General features: G+C 36.0%; 1 protein-coding gene across 1 annotated transcript; it reads left to right on the forward strand.

The window, feature by feature from the left end:
• Window positions 1-3,185: 3,185 nt before the first annotated feature.
• Window positions 3,186-12,961, forward strand: LOC149588172 (ABC transporter G family member 20-like). Its single transcript, XM_089862981.1, has 13 exons — window positions 3,186-3,281; window positions 5,900-5,995; window positions 7,109-7,236; window positions 7,325-7,475; window positions 8,354-8,508; window positions 8,593-8,794; window positions 9,664-9,840; window positions 9,910-10,233; window positions 10,299-10,476; window positions 10,575-10,690; window positions 10,768-11,107; window positions 11,179-11,265; window positions 12,250-12,961. The coding sequence occupies exons 2-13, from the start codon at window positions 5,966-5,968 to the stop codon at window positions 12,459-12,461; spliced, it is 2,100 nt and encodes a 699-aa protein (XP_089719107.1). The 5' UTR covers window positions 3,186-3,281; window positions 5,900-5,965; the 3' UTR covers window positions 12,462-12,961.
• The last annotated feature ends 3,582 nt before the right edge of the window (window positions 12,962-16,543 follow it).

The following is a 16,543-nucleotide window of genomic DNA, read 5'->3' on the forward strand; positions in this document are numbered from 1 at the left end:
TTCTATGTCAATTATTTTCATATTGCGTGTATGCAGGGTAGTGTGGCTTAGCTATTAGAAGCCTATATCTTCGCCATTGAATTGATGATTTGGAAATTTGGGGAAAGCCAAAAGATTATAGAATATTTTGGCATCAAGTAGCTAAACCACCTGGATAATTTTCAGTGTAAAGAATGGCACGATTTAAATACGTAAAACCACGATAAGATACACAATTTACAGATTTTAAGCTACAGTAATGTTACGATTTTTTAAAACCAATGTTTAGCTCTGGTAGTTCGTGCTTTATCTATAACATATTTGTCCAGCATCGTGCCGAAATTTGTAGATAAATTAAAATCTAGAACGAATTTAAGCTAATAAGAACATAGAGACATAGATTTAGGGTCTGGTACCATCCTCAAATGCTTGATTGAGAAGATTGGTTTGCTAATATTTATAAACGTGTCTAATAGCACGCAGCGCCCGCCGCCCTGTTGTTAAACGACGATAGTCCAAATAGGAATATCATGGAGAAATGAGGTAACCTGGAGTGGGAATGATGGGCCGCATGGGCGACCCGTGGCAGAGAAACTCTCCCAATGTACTTCGCGCACGCCAATATACTTAAGTGCTGCCGCCTATCACTATTGTATTTGTATGAGAACTAGCTTCTATTTTTAAACTTTTAGGATGCTGGGATAACTTCGGTGCCGTAGGTGGGGGACAGGGTACAGAGGCAACGTTATAAGTATGGAAGTTGCCACTCCATCTTTCTCTCCTTCAAGGGAGTACTTCATTGGCTTTTCTTTCGCCTAACCTATGTTAGGCCTTGGCGTTTCAATCCGATATTTTATTAACCCTCTGTATTGTTTTGATTTAAAAACTTTTCATCAGTTAAAGCTTGCAAATATTTAACTTTTGTTTGAGTAGTTTCCTTTTCCTTAACATGCACCGTCATAGATGACGGGATAAAGTATCATGGTCCTATACCAACTACAGACTAGCACGTACCATATGTTCTTATTAGCTTAAATTTGTTCTTGCTAAAATTCATAGCCTTACTAGAAGCTTAATTGTTAAGGTGGGAAAAAACCCAGGATAATCCTGAATTATGGCTACTTTAAAACTGTTGCGAGTGTAAACCAGTAAACAAAATATTTTATGACGCAAATAAGAATTTGCTTGTACATTTCGTTAGCTAATTATAGAACTATGTTTCCTATTGTTAGCAAGTTAAAAATCCTGAGTTATGCAGGATAATTTAAAAATGATACAGGTTGTAAGTAAATTCGAATGAACAAAAAGTGTTTTATGACGCAAGTAATAATTTGATTGTTTATTTATTTACCGGATTAAAGAAGTATACTTATAGGATATACAATCTATTTCATTCATTGTGAGGTTCCTTGTACCAGAAGCTAATAGAAAACAATATTATTGTTTTTTATTAGCTTCTGCTTGTACCTTGTTTGTAGTGTAAATTATTTTGCCCTTTATCTCAAAGTAAGCTATAGTTTTCAGTTAAGAGTATTCAGGGTGTTTCTAATAAGTCTGACACATGTTAAAGGCGTACACTGGTAAAATAAAGCTAATTACACCACATGTGTGACTGTTCTTTGACACTTTCAACTCAGTTTGATTCAATAAATGCCATTTAATTTATGGCAAAATTTCTTAATAAAGACATGATCACTCGCAGACTCTCTGTACACCGATTATGGGTTACGTGTTATGCTTTTTAGAACAGTAGCAATTTTAAGCATTACTCGCATTCCTTTTAGCATTGTAAATTTTTCCCCAATCCCATAATCCATCGGTACAAGAACCAAACCTATCATGGAGTCAATCTGTATATAGGAACGTAGATAGTAATTAAGTACTTGCAATGAAATGATAATGTTTTTTACGCAACTCATGCAAATTTGAGAATTTCAGTTTAATACTGTGCAATGGTTTTCATATTTTTTAAAGTCCTATTTCAAACTATTGTCCTAAGCGTATTATGAGAGCTATTTTAAATTACGTTAGTCATAAGTTCATAAGATGTGTTCCGTAAGTTTGTTACTGTTTACTGAGAGCTTGATAAGAAGTGACGTCGGTGAAACGTCATAGATTCTTGTAAAGCAACGCCTAGTTAAAACGAGGAAAGATTTTATTGAAGTTGAATTCCATAAAATCAAAAAGCCATCATTATATCTTGGATTTGGTAAACTGCCATGGGAGATAATATGATCAGGATCGTGATATTAAAATATATAATTTTTCATTTTGAAATATAACTACACATAATTAACATTAAGAAAAATATCCCTACGCAAGTTGTAATGCGTAAGAAGAGCGTGATACCAGACGTTTATCATACTTCACTTCGAGAGAAGTGCACATACCACAAAGAGGATAATTGTAACATGATTCTTCCCAACATCAAAACATTTGGAGCAAGGTTGCTAAACCGAATCAAATACGTGATAAATAATTCCCTCGTCATTACTCTATTAGCGCTTAACTATTTGCCAAGGTGCATGCGCTTGCGGATTTTTGTCCCGCCACGTCAAGACAATCGAGGTTTGTGGGTTGATTGCTAAGGATTCAGTACCAAACAATTATAGAATTCACCCCACGGTACCCTGGGAAGAATCACTTTACATAACTAAGTATTAAGACGATGCAGAGTGTCATCCTTCTACTATTATCCCCTTCTGATGATAAGTAATGTATTCTTTGTCATATTGCCGGGCCAATCGCGTTTAAGAATTTTACAAAAGTTGTTTAGAAGATATCACTCGTATATTTTCCAATTTCGAAATAAATTTGCCAGAGATTATAAAGTGAGAGGGAAACTTTTCGTCTGACATAACTGGAAATTATTCAAGGAAATAGACCAAGGTAACCCGTTACGACTTAGAATGATCATTTTTTCGCCGGACCTTGACAAACGAATCATTAAAGTGGCAATCAAAAATGTTTTTTCAAGGGTTCACCGGTCACTCTGTCAAATTTGAAAGAAATGAAATCTGCAAAGAAAATAATATAAGCCGTGGGTTTTATTCTTTTCTTTTGAAAGAAAACCAGTTTTGACTCCGGATCAGCGTCATTTACCAATAAAAAAACCTAAAAAACATGGGATAGAGCTGATCTTGGGCTTATCTCACATTTAGTTTGAATGTTAAAAGACGAGCTTGTTCTAACTAGTAGTTGGGTAGTGATTCTGATCTTGTGCTTATTGGAATTTTTGGTATCACTAGAAATTTATACTTCATTTCGGACTGTGAATTATATTCGGATACTGTACGTTACGTGTAAGTTTTATTAAAACTTTTAAATTGTATATAGATATAATAGAAGGGTCAATAACTTTTTCCCTTGTCCAATATGAAATGAGAATAAAAAGTTTGCAATTCTGTAACAATAGTGATTGAATAGGATGGTCTAAACTACGTGAAATTGGATGATCAACATTTTTAGTGAAATTAGGTTGAGATATATAAACAAAAGCGTAAACAAGAAAATTAATCGAGAGATGCTATTAAATACAGGCTGTTTCTGATAAGTGTGTCATAAATTAAGTTATGTGCTTATTAGGTCAAAATGAGTCGAAAGTGTCAAAGAAGGTGGGCTACTCTACAGCATTTAAATACAGAGATAAGGGCTACCCAAAATTTGGAACCATAAAACAGTGAAATATTCTCGCATGTGTTGAAATTAGCTTTGCTTTACCAGCATACGTGCACTTTCTACACATTTATTAGTACACTTCTGCTGAAAAAAGGTTCAATAACGTTGTTAGATTGAAAACAACAACGTGTGACTAGTACCTTGTTTTAGGTGCCAATTTTCTTGACTCCGTGTCTCCGTAAGGAATTGTTGTAGACTCAATGTTCTTTGAGACTTCCACTCAATTTAAACTAATGACCAAACACAATTTTTAATATATAACTGTCTTATCAAAAAAAGAAACTTGTATAGGTTTACCAAATTAATTTTATTCAAGGGCAATATTAATTGAGCAGCCTGCATTAAATTTTAATGAATCTTGAATTTTCAGAATAATTTATATAATTTAATTTCGCTCGTATTTCAATAACAAGTTATACGCTTGAATTTCAATAACATATTATTAATTATTAATAATATCATAAGTAACATAATAACCATAAGTATGACAATTAGCCAAAACTAACTATAAACCCATTTTCGGACCTTTTACGTCATCATAAGTTCGCGCCCAGCACAGAGACCCCTAGCGGTGGAAAATGAAGCGACTTCCGCCCATATCGAAAATCCGGTTCAGAGATTTAAACAGACTCCATTGAGATTTGAGTCAACGGTCCTAAGCCTTGGTTATATAGTTGATTTGTATTGACTTTTTACTGACTTTAGCGCGGCCACATTACGAAGTTGAAAATTGCACTGGGTAGGTTTAGTTACCGAATATTTAGACTTCAAAAGGCTTATCATTTTTGGTGCTGAAATATCCGACTTATGGCAATCTTAAAGTCAAACATACAAACACCGCGACCGCGCGAGCTTGTACAATAAATAGCAGACAAGCTATTTCCGACACAAATACGTTCAAGGAGATGGTTTATTGTGATTGGCTAAAATTGTAGAACTATGTCATTCGCCAAAGAGTAAAGACCAGCATGAAATACTCGACGGGGTTGCAAGTCCTGGCCTGATGTAAGTGAAAGTGTCAGTGTTGATTATAGGTTTCATTTTGAAATTTGCATTATGACAATAGGAAGAGTCATACTTATGTTTATTATGTTACTTATGATAATATTTCATTTTAATAACAAATTATATACTTAAATTTTACATTAAGGGTTCACTAATGGTTTCTTCACTTAATATAAAACTTTTGTCTATATGCACTATACTTCAGCTAAAAGTTCATTTAATTGAATCGAAAAATTGCAAATTACTTCTTAAGAAAATGAGAGATATTTAAAAACATGTTAGTATGGAAAGAAAATTGGCACATTAGCTGTTGTTTTCGTGCCAGAAGTTCAATTCTGAGCCTTTAACATGGTAACTAATAACCTTGAATATGAAAATTAAAATTGGCGTCTAACCTCTTACTTTAACTAAACCGTTTCGCGTTTAGATTTTCAAGTTTGTAGTACTGCTTAATTCGGGGACGATTTTTGTAAGACGCAACCCTACAATAAACGTAAACACCTATGGTCTACATACCTCCACTATTACTTCAAATCAGGGACGGAAATAAGCACTGAACACTGGACATTGTCCAATAAAAGTTTTGAAACTAAGGGGGTCACTGGACATTTTGGTCAATAACTTTTTACCAAGTTTTCATATCTTGACTATATGAAGATGCGACACTATTTTTGAACACACTGCAGTGGATAATGTCCTATAAATTTTCCAATCAAAGGAGGGGACGCGTGTCCTATAAGAAATCTTCATTACCCAGCCCTGCTTTTAATCGGCTACTAGATTCACCCTACAAAAAATGTGAACTGAAAATGTTGACCATGAAATACCAAACTCAATGCCGGTCGTCAGAGAAGTCATAGTAACCGGTAGAAAGAGAGAAAGGGGCCCCAAATAACGTTATAATCGAGTCACCCTTAAGGCTATAAAATATTTGGTAACTTTTTGAGTGGGTTTCAACTATTTCACCTCAGACGAGCCTCTATTGAGGCCTTCCTTTCTTTCTTGAGAAAGTCGTTTTGTTTGTAAATTCTTTTGAAGAGAAAGTAAATGGTTAAACGACTAGTTTTTATAAAGGTCAGGCTTTATTTTGTTGAAAATCTTTAAAGGGGGTCAGTGGTCTGGCGCAAGACTCGTTACCACTATTTGAAATTACACAGTGACAGAAATACTATGGCATTTGAATGATTGTTTAACTTGCTTTTGAGAACCTGAGTTTTAAAATAAGTTTTTATTACAGGAGGAACCTTATTTGGTCGGAGAAATAGAAGTCAACGCTTTTACAATTGAATCTGTTCATTCATCAATGACGCCTTCCATCGCTGAGATACCGAAGGTAAGCCTTTACGACGTTTGTTTTCTTTGCATTTTAAGGAAAATAATCATTGATGTTACTGAATATGCCGTTACCCTTTGGTACCAATCTTGCATACTTTGTTGAGTCCGCTAATTTCTTGTTCTAACACTTATAAAATGTAAAGAGTGCTACTAGCCTTTAGGCCTGTAAATTTTACCTTCATGTTTAACTCCTAATTAGACTGTATTTCTAATAAAACCGGCAAAAAAGGTTAGTTTCTCAAAAAAAAAAACGTTAGCTTGCCCAAAGAATATTTATTACTTAGTGTCTACCTGGATAGGAATCTTCCAGGTTTTCATATCCCTTCAAAGAGCCGGGCCACGCCGGGTAGCTTAGCTAGTTCATGATATTAAGGTTAACATTCTCAAAATACACCAGTATCCAAGTGTTAATTGGTTTTGACGGTACGTCACTTTAGTAATTGCCTCTCTCAAAATTTATTACTTTTTCTTTCCGCTGGTATCTTAAAATACATTTGAGATGATGCAAGCTTTAAACTATTTTTGAGATGGTGCAAACCTTAAACCGTTTTTAAAATGATGCAAACCTTAAACTATTCTTGAGATGATGTAAACATCAAACAATTTTGTTAATAATGGAAACTTTAGAATTTGAGAAGTGAGATGATACAAACTTTTGAGATGATATAAGAACAATTTTGTTATCAAATAAGTGGCAGTAAATATTAACTGAAACTTCAAAACTTTAATGTTTCAATAATAACAACAGCACCTTTTGCGCGATAAAAGTTAATCTATTCTTTGTTCAATCTTGTTTCCTCAATATTTAGAAAATTAGCATATTTGAAGTTAAAACATTACAGGTGATTAAAACTGGTTATTTCGTCGTTTAAATTACAAATTATCGAATCGAATTCAATTAATTATATATTAGCATATTTGTAGTTATAACATTACTGGTGTTTAAAACTTGTTCTTTCGTCGTTTAAATTACAAATTATCGAATCGAATTCAATTAATTATATTTTAGACATATACTTGCATGCCTATAAGCAACTATTAATTAACTATATTACATTTTTTCAAAACAATTTTAGTTTTAATTAAGGAATATAATTCTTTAATCCTACAGGTTGTACCGACAGAAAGTGCAGGTACACTAGCCATTGAGCTGACGGATATATATTTTAAATATGGCAGAACGTCTAAAAGTAAATACATTCTCAATGGGCTCAGCATTACAATAGTTCAAGGCGAAATGTAAGTGTTAAAAAGTAAAAATTAAAAAAAAATTACATTTTTTTTCAGTTTTATCTTTGAACTTAGTTTACATTTTGATTTTGCATAGATACGCTTTGCTCGGCCCTAGTGGGTGTGGAAAGACCACCACCTTAAAATGCATAACAAAAAGTGTATTGCCAAACATTGGAACTGTTCTTCTTCCACTTAACTTTGATAAAACCAGAATTCCCGGACCCGGGGTAGGATACATGCCACAGGTAATATTACTTTTCAAATTATTAGAAATTTGGGGTATTGTAATTTAAGGGTTAAACGCTACTTTAGAAGCTGCACTAAAAAACGCGATTAATTTATTCGAAAATTAGTGTAGCGAAGATTTACTGATACTTCTATAGGCCTTTTTGATGTATGTCCCTCAGCATCGGGACATACATGTTGGTTGATACATTGCCATCCGTCTCTGCGCACTCTCATGATACAAAAAGCCTACAGCGCAGGCGCCAAAAACCCAGATGGATTCAAAGTTTTACCCTCGTGTCTTTCCCTCTTATAGTTACATAGAAATGGTCAATTTAAGACGACCAAAGTTTAGGAACTTACACAACACAGAAAGTTAAGGGTTTTAGCTACATGCGCATCATACCCATAAAATTAAGGGGGGGGGACTTTCCCGGGGAAAGGCGTAGATGGGCCAAGACCCAGGCTCTAGACCATTCCATTAATTACACGAGAAGAAACCAACACACAGGCTGGAGGCTATTTCCCTCGCTATAAGAGGAAACACCAGACGGAGCCCTAGTTCACTACACGTGGTAGGCTATCCAACTAGCGGTGCTTCTTGGGAAGGGAGAATAGACCATTTCGATGTAACTAAGAGGGAAACACAAGGGGTTAAACTTTTCCATCCATCTTGCTTTTCGGAGCCTGCGCTGTAGTCTTTTTGTATCATGAGATTGCGCAGAGACGGCAATGTATCAACCCCCTTGAATGCTCCGATATTGAGGCTTGCCTGCGTCGAAAAGGTCTATGCACCAAGAAGGCGACCATAATGTAATGGTCTATACAATGCCCAAAGAACAATTGTATTGTTTTAATAAAACTCCATTGTAAAAAAGGGCATTTCTTTGCGTTGCAGGAACTAGCCCTATTCCCAGATTTAACGATAAAGGAGACGTTACGTTTATTTGGTGGAATTAATGGCATGCCAATATCTAAAGTTAACGAACAAATTGAAAAATTAACAAAAGTATTTGAACTGCCACCTGACTACAGATTTGTTGGAACCCTAAGGTATACACTGTGGTGGCTTGTTTATAAAAAAATTGTAATCCTAATAATAATGATAATAATAATAATAATAATTGTTTAACCCAGTGGTGGCCAGAAGAGACGAGTTTCTTTAATCGTTGCGTTATTGCACGATCCTTCTATATTAATCCTGGACGAACCAACAGTCGGTATAGATCCCATACTTAGGCAGACTGTCTGGAATTATCTTCTCACTCTGACGAAGGTCGAAAAGAAGACCGTGTTAGTTACTACGCATTATATCGATGAAGCCAAGGACGCAATGACCGTAAGTGATGACAAATGAATACACCAGCAGCTCTCAACTGACCCGATTTGTCACGTTAGGCTTAAGATATCTAGGGTGGCTTAGAAGAGTCAATAGCTTCTATAATCTACTGTTTTCCCAAGCTCACCCAGTAACTGAACTGAGGATGTAGAATTTCCAACCAAACAGAGAGTCCATCCTGACTCGTGTTTTAGATAGGAATTTAGTATCCTCAGTTCTACCAGAATTGTATAATACATCTCTCTTCGAGAGAAGTGCACCTCATTCTTCCCAACATGAGAGCATTTGGAACAAGGTTACTAAACCGAATCACACACGCGATAAAAAGTCCCCTCTTTATTACTCTATTAGCGCTTAACTATTTGTCAGGTGGGTTTTTGTCCCACGTCAAGACGAGGTTTGTAGATTCATTGCTGAGGTTTTAGTACCAAAAAATTATAGAATTCACCCCTCGGTGAGATACCCATCTGAAGTTTTATGAGCAGAGGAGCAAACAAAGGGATGAGCCCGGGAAGAATCATATTGCATAACTAAAGTATTAAGAGGATATTGAGTGTCATCCTTTTTCTATTATCTCCTTCTGGTTCAACTGAATAAATTATAGAAGCTATTGAATACATAAAATTTAGGTTGTTTTGTATAGTCGAGGTCATATCGCGGTTGTGTCGAATGTGGTACAATCACAGATTATTAAACCATATGAAATCAAATTAGAAGCGAAAAACTTCGTTCCTCAAATAGCAACGATAGTGATAGTTTCAGTATCAGTCGCAAACCTGTTGGTTTAATGGTCTTAGATATATTTAAAAAAATCTCATTTTACTTAAATGGAATCACACTTATTTATGTTTTCCGCTTTTATTTTTTAGGTTGGTCTGATGCGAGATGGCCGAATTTTAACTGAGTCCAGTCCAGCTAATCTTATGAGTCACTTTAAAGAGAAAAGCTTGGAAGTTTGCTTCTACAAATTATGTCTTCAGGGGGAAAAGAACAGAGTTGATAAAGAACTGACTGGAAGGAGAGAATCTGATATCCCAGAATTTCCAGTAATTTAAATTACCATGAAGTCACACGAATAAAACATAATGGTTAATTTTTTTCACGTATTTTAATAGTTGAAACCTATTTCGCTTGGACCAAATGGTTTCGCGAGTACGACAAGTCTAATAACAAACAAGTTAAATCTCTTCCGGCGTGAAAAACACGGAAGTACACCAGGGAATATTGCTAGCTTGATGAAAAAGAACATAATGTTACTGAAAAGAAGTTTTATGATGCTCCTCTTTCAATTTGCACTTCCCGCTGTTACCGTAGCACTTTTCGGCTTGTGCGTTGGTGGAAGAGTTTTTGATATTCCAGTGGCGATTGTCAACGAAGAATATCCACCTTACTTCAGTGGAAGATTTATGAAGTTCTTAGAAGAAAAACCAATTATAATGGTTCGTTAAACGTTCGTTACGATGTTAGTAGTTTGTTAAAGGCAACTAACCTGTTTGTTTCACAGACACACTTTAAAACCCTGGAAGAAGGAATTGCATCCGTGAAACTTGGAGATAATCGTGTTGCACTTCACATTCATCGTGATTTCTCTCATTGCCTTATTAAAAGGTTGCAACATGGAATTCACGTTTCAAATGAAACTTTAGAATGCGCTTCTGTAAAATTGCACATGGATACTACAAGTAATATCTTATTTTCATAATTAATCCACGTAATCCACGGAGGCCTATTTCTTTTATTGGAGGGACTAGTAATCCAAAAATTTTCCTTTTGTTTCTAGATAATATAATATCCCTTGATCTCCAGCTCTTGCTTTGGAAAACATTTGAAGATTTTCAAAGGGTTATGCTAGATCAACTTGCGGTTTCACCCGAGATAGCCGCTCTTCCAATTGTGGTAAGTGTTCATATTTTCCAAACGATCCATTTATTTTATCCGAGCAATATATCATGACTCATACGAAATATTTGCAGTTTGTAGATCCTCCTATATTTGGAACCACTGACGTTGAATTTGGAGAATACGTTACTCCGGCTATTATCTTGATATGCACGCATTTCTTAGCCACAACTATGACCGCAGTTTCCTTAGTTATGGAAAAAGAAAGTGGCGTTTTTGAAAGATTTAAAGTCAACGGTGTTACCAAGACCCAAATCTTCGTTGCTCAATTGCTCACGAATCTTCTGGTTGTTATTGCTCAAGGCGTTCTTGTCCTCGCAGTTCAATTTTCGTTCTTCAAGACACCTTTACACGGAAATGTTCTCTACGTTATTGCCATCATACTCATGCAAGGCTTCTGTGGGATGGTGTTTGGTAAGTAATTTCTCACGTAGATGCGAGTAACTATACCCTGGATGTGTTAATAAAATCGATTGTGTTTTTAGGTTTCTTTATTTCATCAATTGCGGACAATGTCGTTTCAGTTTTAATCATAGGACTTGGTGTCTTTTATCCTAACTTATTTCTTTGTGGTAAGATCTTCATTATACCTCTTACATCATATCACAAATTATAGAGGTGACATAAGAAATCTTTCTACGTTGATAAAGGATGCTTCAAAAAAATATTCGACTCTGTGAGACGTTTATTGCTACACATGGCTCACCAATATTCTAAGTACATCACGCTCTCTTGGGCAGTTGCGCATCGTACGCAGCGTCGAATAGTTTTTCGCGCGCATCCTTTATCATTCTCTTCGAGAGAAGTGTACCATAAAGCGGGGTAATTGTAACATCGTTCTTCGCAACATCCCTTAACATTTGGAGCAAGGTTACTAAACTGAATCACATACGCGATTAATAATTCCCTCATCATAATTCTATTAGCGCTTAAAGGAAAGCGCGGCTCCGTTGATGCCCCTTATAGATGGCTTTTCTGCTACACAGTGGCTAAGCTTGCTGAAGGCTAGTTAAGCCAAAGGCAGGAACCAATGGGAACAAGTGCATTAGGTCTGATTGGTTCCTGAATTTGGCAAGGTAAAATTCGTGTGCAGAAGATTAGCTAGAATGCTAGGGGTGATCATGGAGCCGCGCTTTCCTTTAACAATTTGCCAAGGCATGCTTGTGAATTTTTGTCCCACGTCAAGGCAATCAAGGTTTGTGGGTTGATTTCTGAGGTTTTAGTACTAAACAGTTATTGAATTCACCTTACGCTGCGATGCTCATCTGAAGTTTGATGAGTGGGAGAGCAAACATGGGAAGAATCATGTTACCTATCTGAAGTATTAAGAGGATGCAGAGAGCTATCCTTGTTCTATTATCCCATTCTACCATTAGATTGATTTGGAAAAAAAGCTTATTATGACATTGACTATATTTACCCTTTGAATACTAATTTGGAATTTTCTTGAAATTTAAATCAGAAACTATTAAGGCAAAGAGAGGGAAATGACAACCTTTGGGTCCAAAATATTAGAAAATTACTAATTTCAAAATTTGGTTTCTTTCAATTTACAGGTTTGGTTTGGCCGGTGGAAGGAATGCCACACGTTATGAGATACTTTGCGCGGTTCATTCCATTAACTCTCACCATCGAGTCCTTGCGATCCGTATTATCTAGAGGATGGGGTCTAGAATCTCTAACAGTTTGGTTAGGTCTGATTAGTGTCGTCGGATGGTCTTTCTTTTTCCTGGTTGTCGCCATGTTAATATTTAAACTGAAGAAGTGAAAACTGAAATCACACCATTTGTTTGAAATACTACGTAACGTGACCGCTTAAAGATCCCAAAACAAAACTTCCACAGAAGTGACAAGGAATTTAATGAAATAGCAATGGGTGACCTACTAATAGTGCAACGTTACTCACAGTGCTGTTGGTCCATTGCTAAAGTAACTTGTATGCTTGTTAATATGTTAGTTACATTATGTAATATTTTTCCATGCGAGTATTATTATATTGGAAATGAGTCTTTCATCCAATCAAGATCATTTTATGTTCTTGAGACCCCTGAAAGAAAATTGCCAAATTCTTATAATATAAATAATCCTAATGTATAAAAAGTGGTTTTCATTATATTACTATTATAACTCGAAAACTCAACTATGGATGTACTTAAAATCATCCACACTTTTAAATTATTATCATGTCCTTTGTAGCGTACTGTCCCTACTCCGTGGTATATATTTGTATGTTCATATCCCATAGTTAACGAGATTAGAAATTATTATCAACCCATAACTTGAAAAATGTACAGTTTGTTTATGCTGTCCAAGGAAAGATGTCCTCAAATTGTTTTCTTAAAAGGGTTATCTTTGCAAAGAGAGATTTTGACTTAAATTCTATTTGCCTCAGTGGTAGCTCGTAGTAGAATAGCAAATTTAAAATGTACAAGAGACTTCAAAGCAAACGTTACACACTGGAGAAATAAGCCTCATTCAGGCCACACAACCTTTTGACCCAACTAAAATGACAAGTCATAAAACTTATCACCGTTAAATATTTTCTTACCAACAAATATTTTAATGATTCAATTCATGCCACTCTGTTAACTTGGCCTAACCAGAATACTCAACTCGAGCTGACTTATCTAATTGAGCCAAATGGCTTTAAGGGATTGTTTTTTATTCCACCACATTCGAAAACAGTCTTGTTGACGTATTTAAAATGTAATTATATGTGTACATGTACTCACATCCATACAACGAATAATATTATCCCAATATTTTGTAATATTAATAAATTAAGTATTCATGTCATATACGATATTTTAATCATTAATTTTGTTTGTTGAGTTTTTGAGTCGTTAATATTAACCGAGGGTTTTTCCCTGTTCGTGTCAAGAATGTTAATGATTGAAAAAGATGTAATACATTCACTAGTGTCAATAAGCCGATCGGAAGCTGTTGAAAACATTTTAAGTGTATTACATTGCAGTCACGCTACAGTTACGCTGTTACGCGTACAACATTATCGGTAATGTTATTTGCCTTGACGTTAAACACTGCGTATTGGTAAGAAGGATATATATATCAAGGCACTAAATTAGTATGTCTCTACGCAGACGGGTTGAATGTCATGTTACCCAAACTGGTCTTAAGCCCTAGAACTTGGAGGCTTTGCAAAGTTAAAGCGCACCCCGCTAAGTTCAATCACCATTTTCCAATATGAAGGACAAGGTCAGCGTGGGTATGTCAATTGAAGCGAAAGAGAGGTATATGAAGAAAAATTTTATGCGTAAGTACTAGTAGGAATATATAAATTTCTTCTACTTGGAATCTTTAAGAAGTCATAAATAGATATCATACTAATATCTGATTTAAGGCAATAGGGCTAGGAAGGGCTTAAAACTAAGTTAAACCGTCAACTTCTATTTCATCGCGTTTAATTGGTTCTTTCACATGTATAGGACCGAATCCTACGAAGCCCTGTTGACAGGATTGTGTCGGCTCAGATAAGACAACCGTCGCCATTAGGTCTACTCCTTCACACGTCACAAAAATAACTTGTTTACACTCAATCTCGGCGCGGATAGGTCAGTACCTATCTTAATGTCACTTGACCTTTAGGTTCAAATACATTTCTACGCTTCCTCCCATTTAGTTCAAGCTGAGAGGGGTAGAAAAAAGCCAATTAAAAATTCCAAGTAGAAGAAATATTTATATTCATGGTACTAACTAAAGCCTTTCCGTAAACTTTCATGTAATACTCAGGTTCAGGGTAATTTTTCAAGCTTAAGTTATCCAAAGGTCATAGTTGGGTATCAAGGAAACTCTTAATAAATTGAAGGCTAGTGGGGAGTTAAGCTGATTGCACAAACATAGCTCTGACGTTTGTTAGGAAGTGTTTATTCCGTATTGTTCTACCCTTGCGCTAATGGGTAAAAGCAAGAAGTGATATCTAGTTTATTAGGGAGAAGGTATAAGATGCCTGAGTATTCGCGCGCCATAGTCCCAGTCCCCCTTTCAAAATACATGGGGGGACGTAAAAGGAGGCCGGGCTATTTCGCCTCTCCTCAGTCGGAAAATATGTAATTTTCGTCATTCGCGTCGTGCTGACGTGAGTTATCAAGAACCAATGAGATGCTGGTTGTAATTTAGAGGCGAGGATTAACTCCGGACCTACGTTTGGACTGGAGATAAAGCTAGAAATGTAGCGAATTTATATCTTCTCCCTAATAAACTAGATCTCACTTCTTGGTAAAAGGGTAAAATTTCCCTTACTGAACCACTATTTTGCCAGTGTGACGCTTTTCTCCAAGAGCCTGAAACTCTATAAAGCTCCCCTCTATTTTCATGGGAAGGGGAGGAGACACCTTTAAGCAAAGGACCACCACTTTTACGTGTTTATTTTAAATCAAAGGTCATGATATGAGGGTCTAAAATTTACTTGTAGTATGTGTTGCTGAATTAATATTAGTTAATTATAAATTTAAAACCAAACATCGAAAGATTTTGACATTTTCATGAGGGAAAGGAAGGGGTATGACGTCTCCGACGCTTGTGCTGTAGACCTTTTTAGCCACATTGTATGATGTACATCTACGATGTGGGTGTTAGTGTGACCAGCCCTGTTGTTGGTGTGCCAGAGTACCACCTTTAGCAGGTATAAAAATTTTCGTTCGTCATTGAAGAGAGAAGATTGTGATGAGGAGATATTTTTCATTCGTGTATTTTAAAAGGTAGGGAATTATAATAGTGAGTTTAAGCATTGCATTTAATTGTACTAGTAAGGTTAAGCAATGTTAATTGCTTTCACGTCCGTTCGTTATTTTGAGAGGGACAGAGAGAGAGGGTTTTAGAGAGAGAGAGGGAAAGAGAAAAGAGATAGAGAGAGAGCGGGACAGAGGGTTTTAGAGCAGGGTGAGAAATAAGGCGGTGGCACTGGGCAAATGACCAGTTTAAAAATTGCTTTGACCAGTTTATTTATTAAATGCCTGGGGGTCCAGTGGTCACCGTGACGACTTTTTAAATTCCCCTTCTTTAGTAAAAAATAATTCCCAGAAGTGGGTTATAGAAATTAATGCTTATAAAACAAATAAACAGTATAATAAAACCATCCCTAGAGCCATTTCAGTGCAGCTCTGACAGTATATAGAAATATTAAGTGGTCATTGACCAGTTTTTTAATTAAAACCCTTGGGCTCTACTGGTCAAATGACCAGTTTAAAAATTTTCCTTATTTCTCACCCTGGTTTTAGAGAGAGAGAGGGTTTTAGAGAGAGAGGGAAAGAGAAAGAGAGAGGGGGACAGAGAGGGTTTTAGAGAGAGAGGGAAAGAGAAAGAGAGAGAGAGAGGGAAAGAGAAAGAGAGAGAGGGAAAGAGAAAGAGAGAGAGAGAGGGAAAGAGAAAGAGAGAGAGAGGGAAAGAGAAAGAGAAAGAGAGAGAGAGGGAAAGAGAAAGAGAAAGAGAGAGAGAGAGAGAGAGGGAAAGAGAAAGAGAGAGAGAGAGAGAGGGAAAGAAAAAGAGAGAGATTTTCGGTTTGTCGCACTATTACAATTGTAACACAGTAACAGAAGTAAATTCCTTGAAGTAAGCGTAGCGCATTTTTACAGAAGTAAATTCCTTGAAGTAAGCGTAGCGCATTTTTACAGAAGTAAATTTTTTGATGTAGGGATGTTTTCACTGAAAGTAAAATATCGTTTCATTTAACGTTTTCTTTCAACAGAATAGTATGCCTAATAAGAGCTGGACCATGGGAACGATGTGGTTTTAATAGGGTCTTGACCGTCTTGTTTATAATGAGAACGCGCAGAGAGGAGAAGTGTCTACCTCCTTGCCTGTCCCTATAGTGGGTGTTGCCATCCCTGTTAC

Source organism: Phalangium opilio, unplaced genomic scaffold (genome assembly GCF_054372755.1).
Source record: "Phalangium opilio isolate 3A_F unplaced genomic scaffold, DU_Popi_V2 ptg000662l_1, whole genome shotgun sequence".
NCBI lineage: Eukaryota > Metazoa > Arthropoda > Arachnida > Opiliones > Phalangiidae > Phalangium > Phalangium opilio.

What these genes read in the sequence shown, in the direction of transcription:
- LOC149588172 (XM_089862981.1), top strand. Translation starts at nt 5,966, where the DNA reads ATGACGCCTTCCATCGCTGAGATACCGAAG. An exon ending in GGGTAGGATACATGCCACAG is followed by an intron (nt 7,476 to 8,353) that starts GTAATATTACTT and finishes TTTGCGTTGCAG; the next exon opens with GAACTAGCCCTATTCCCAGA. An exon ending in AGATTTGTTGGAACCCTAAG is followed by an intron (nt 8,509 to 8,592) that starts GTATACACTGTG and finishes TGTTTAACCCAG; the next exon opens with TGGTGGCCAGAAGAGACGAG.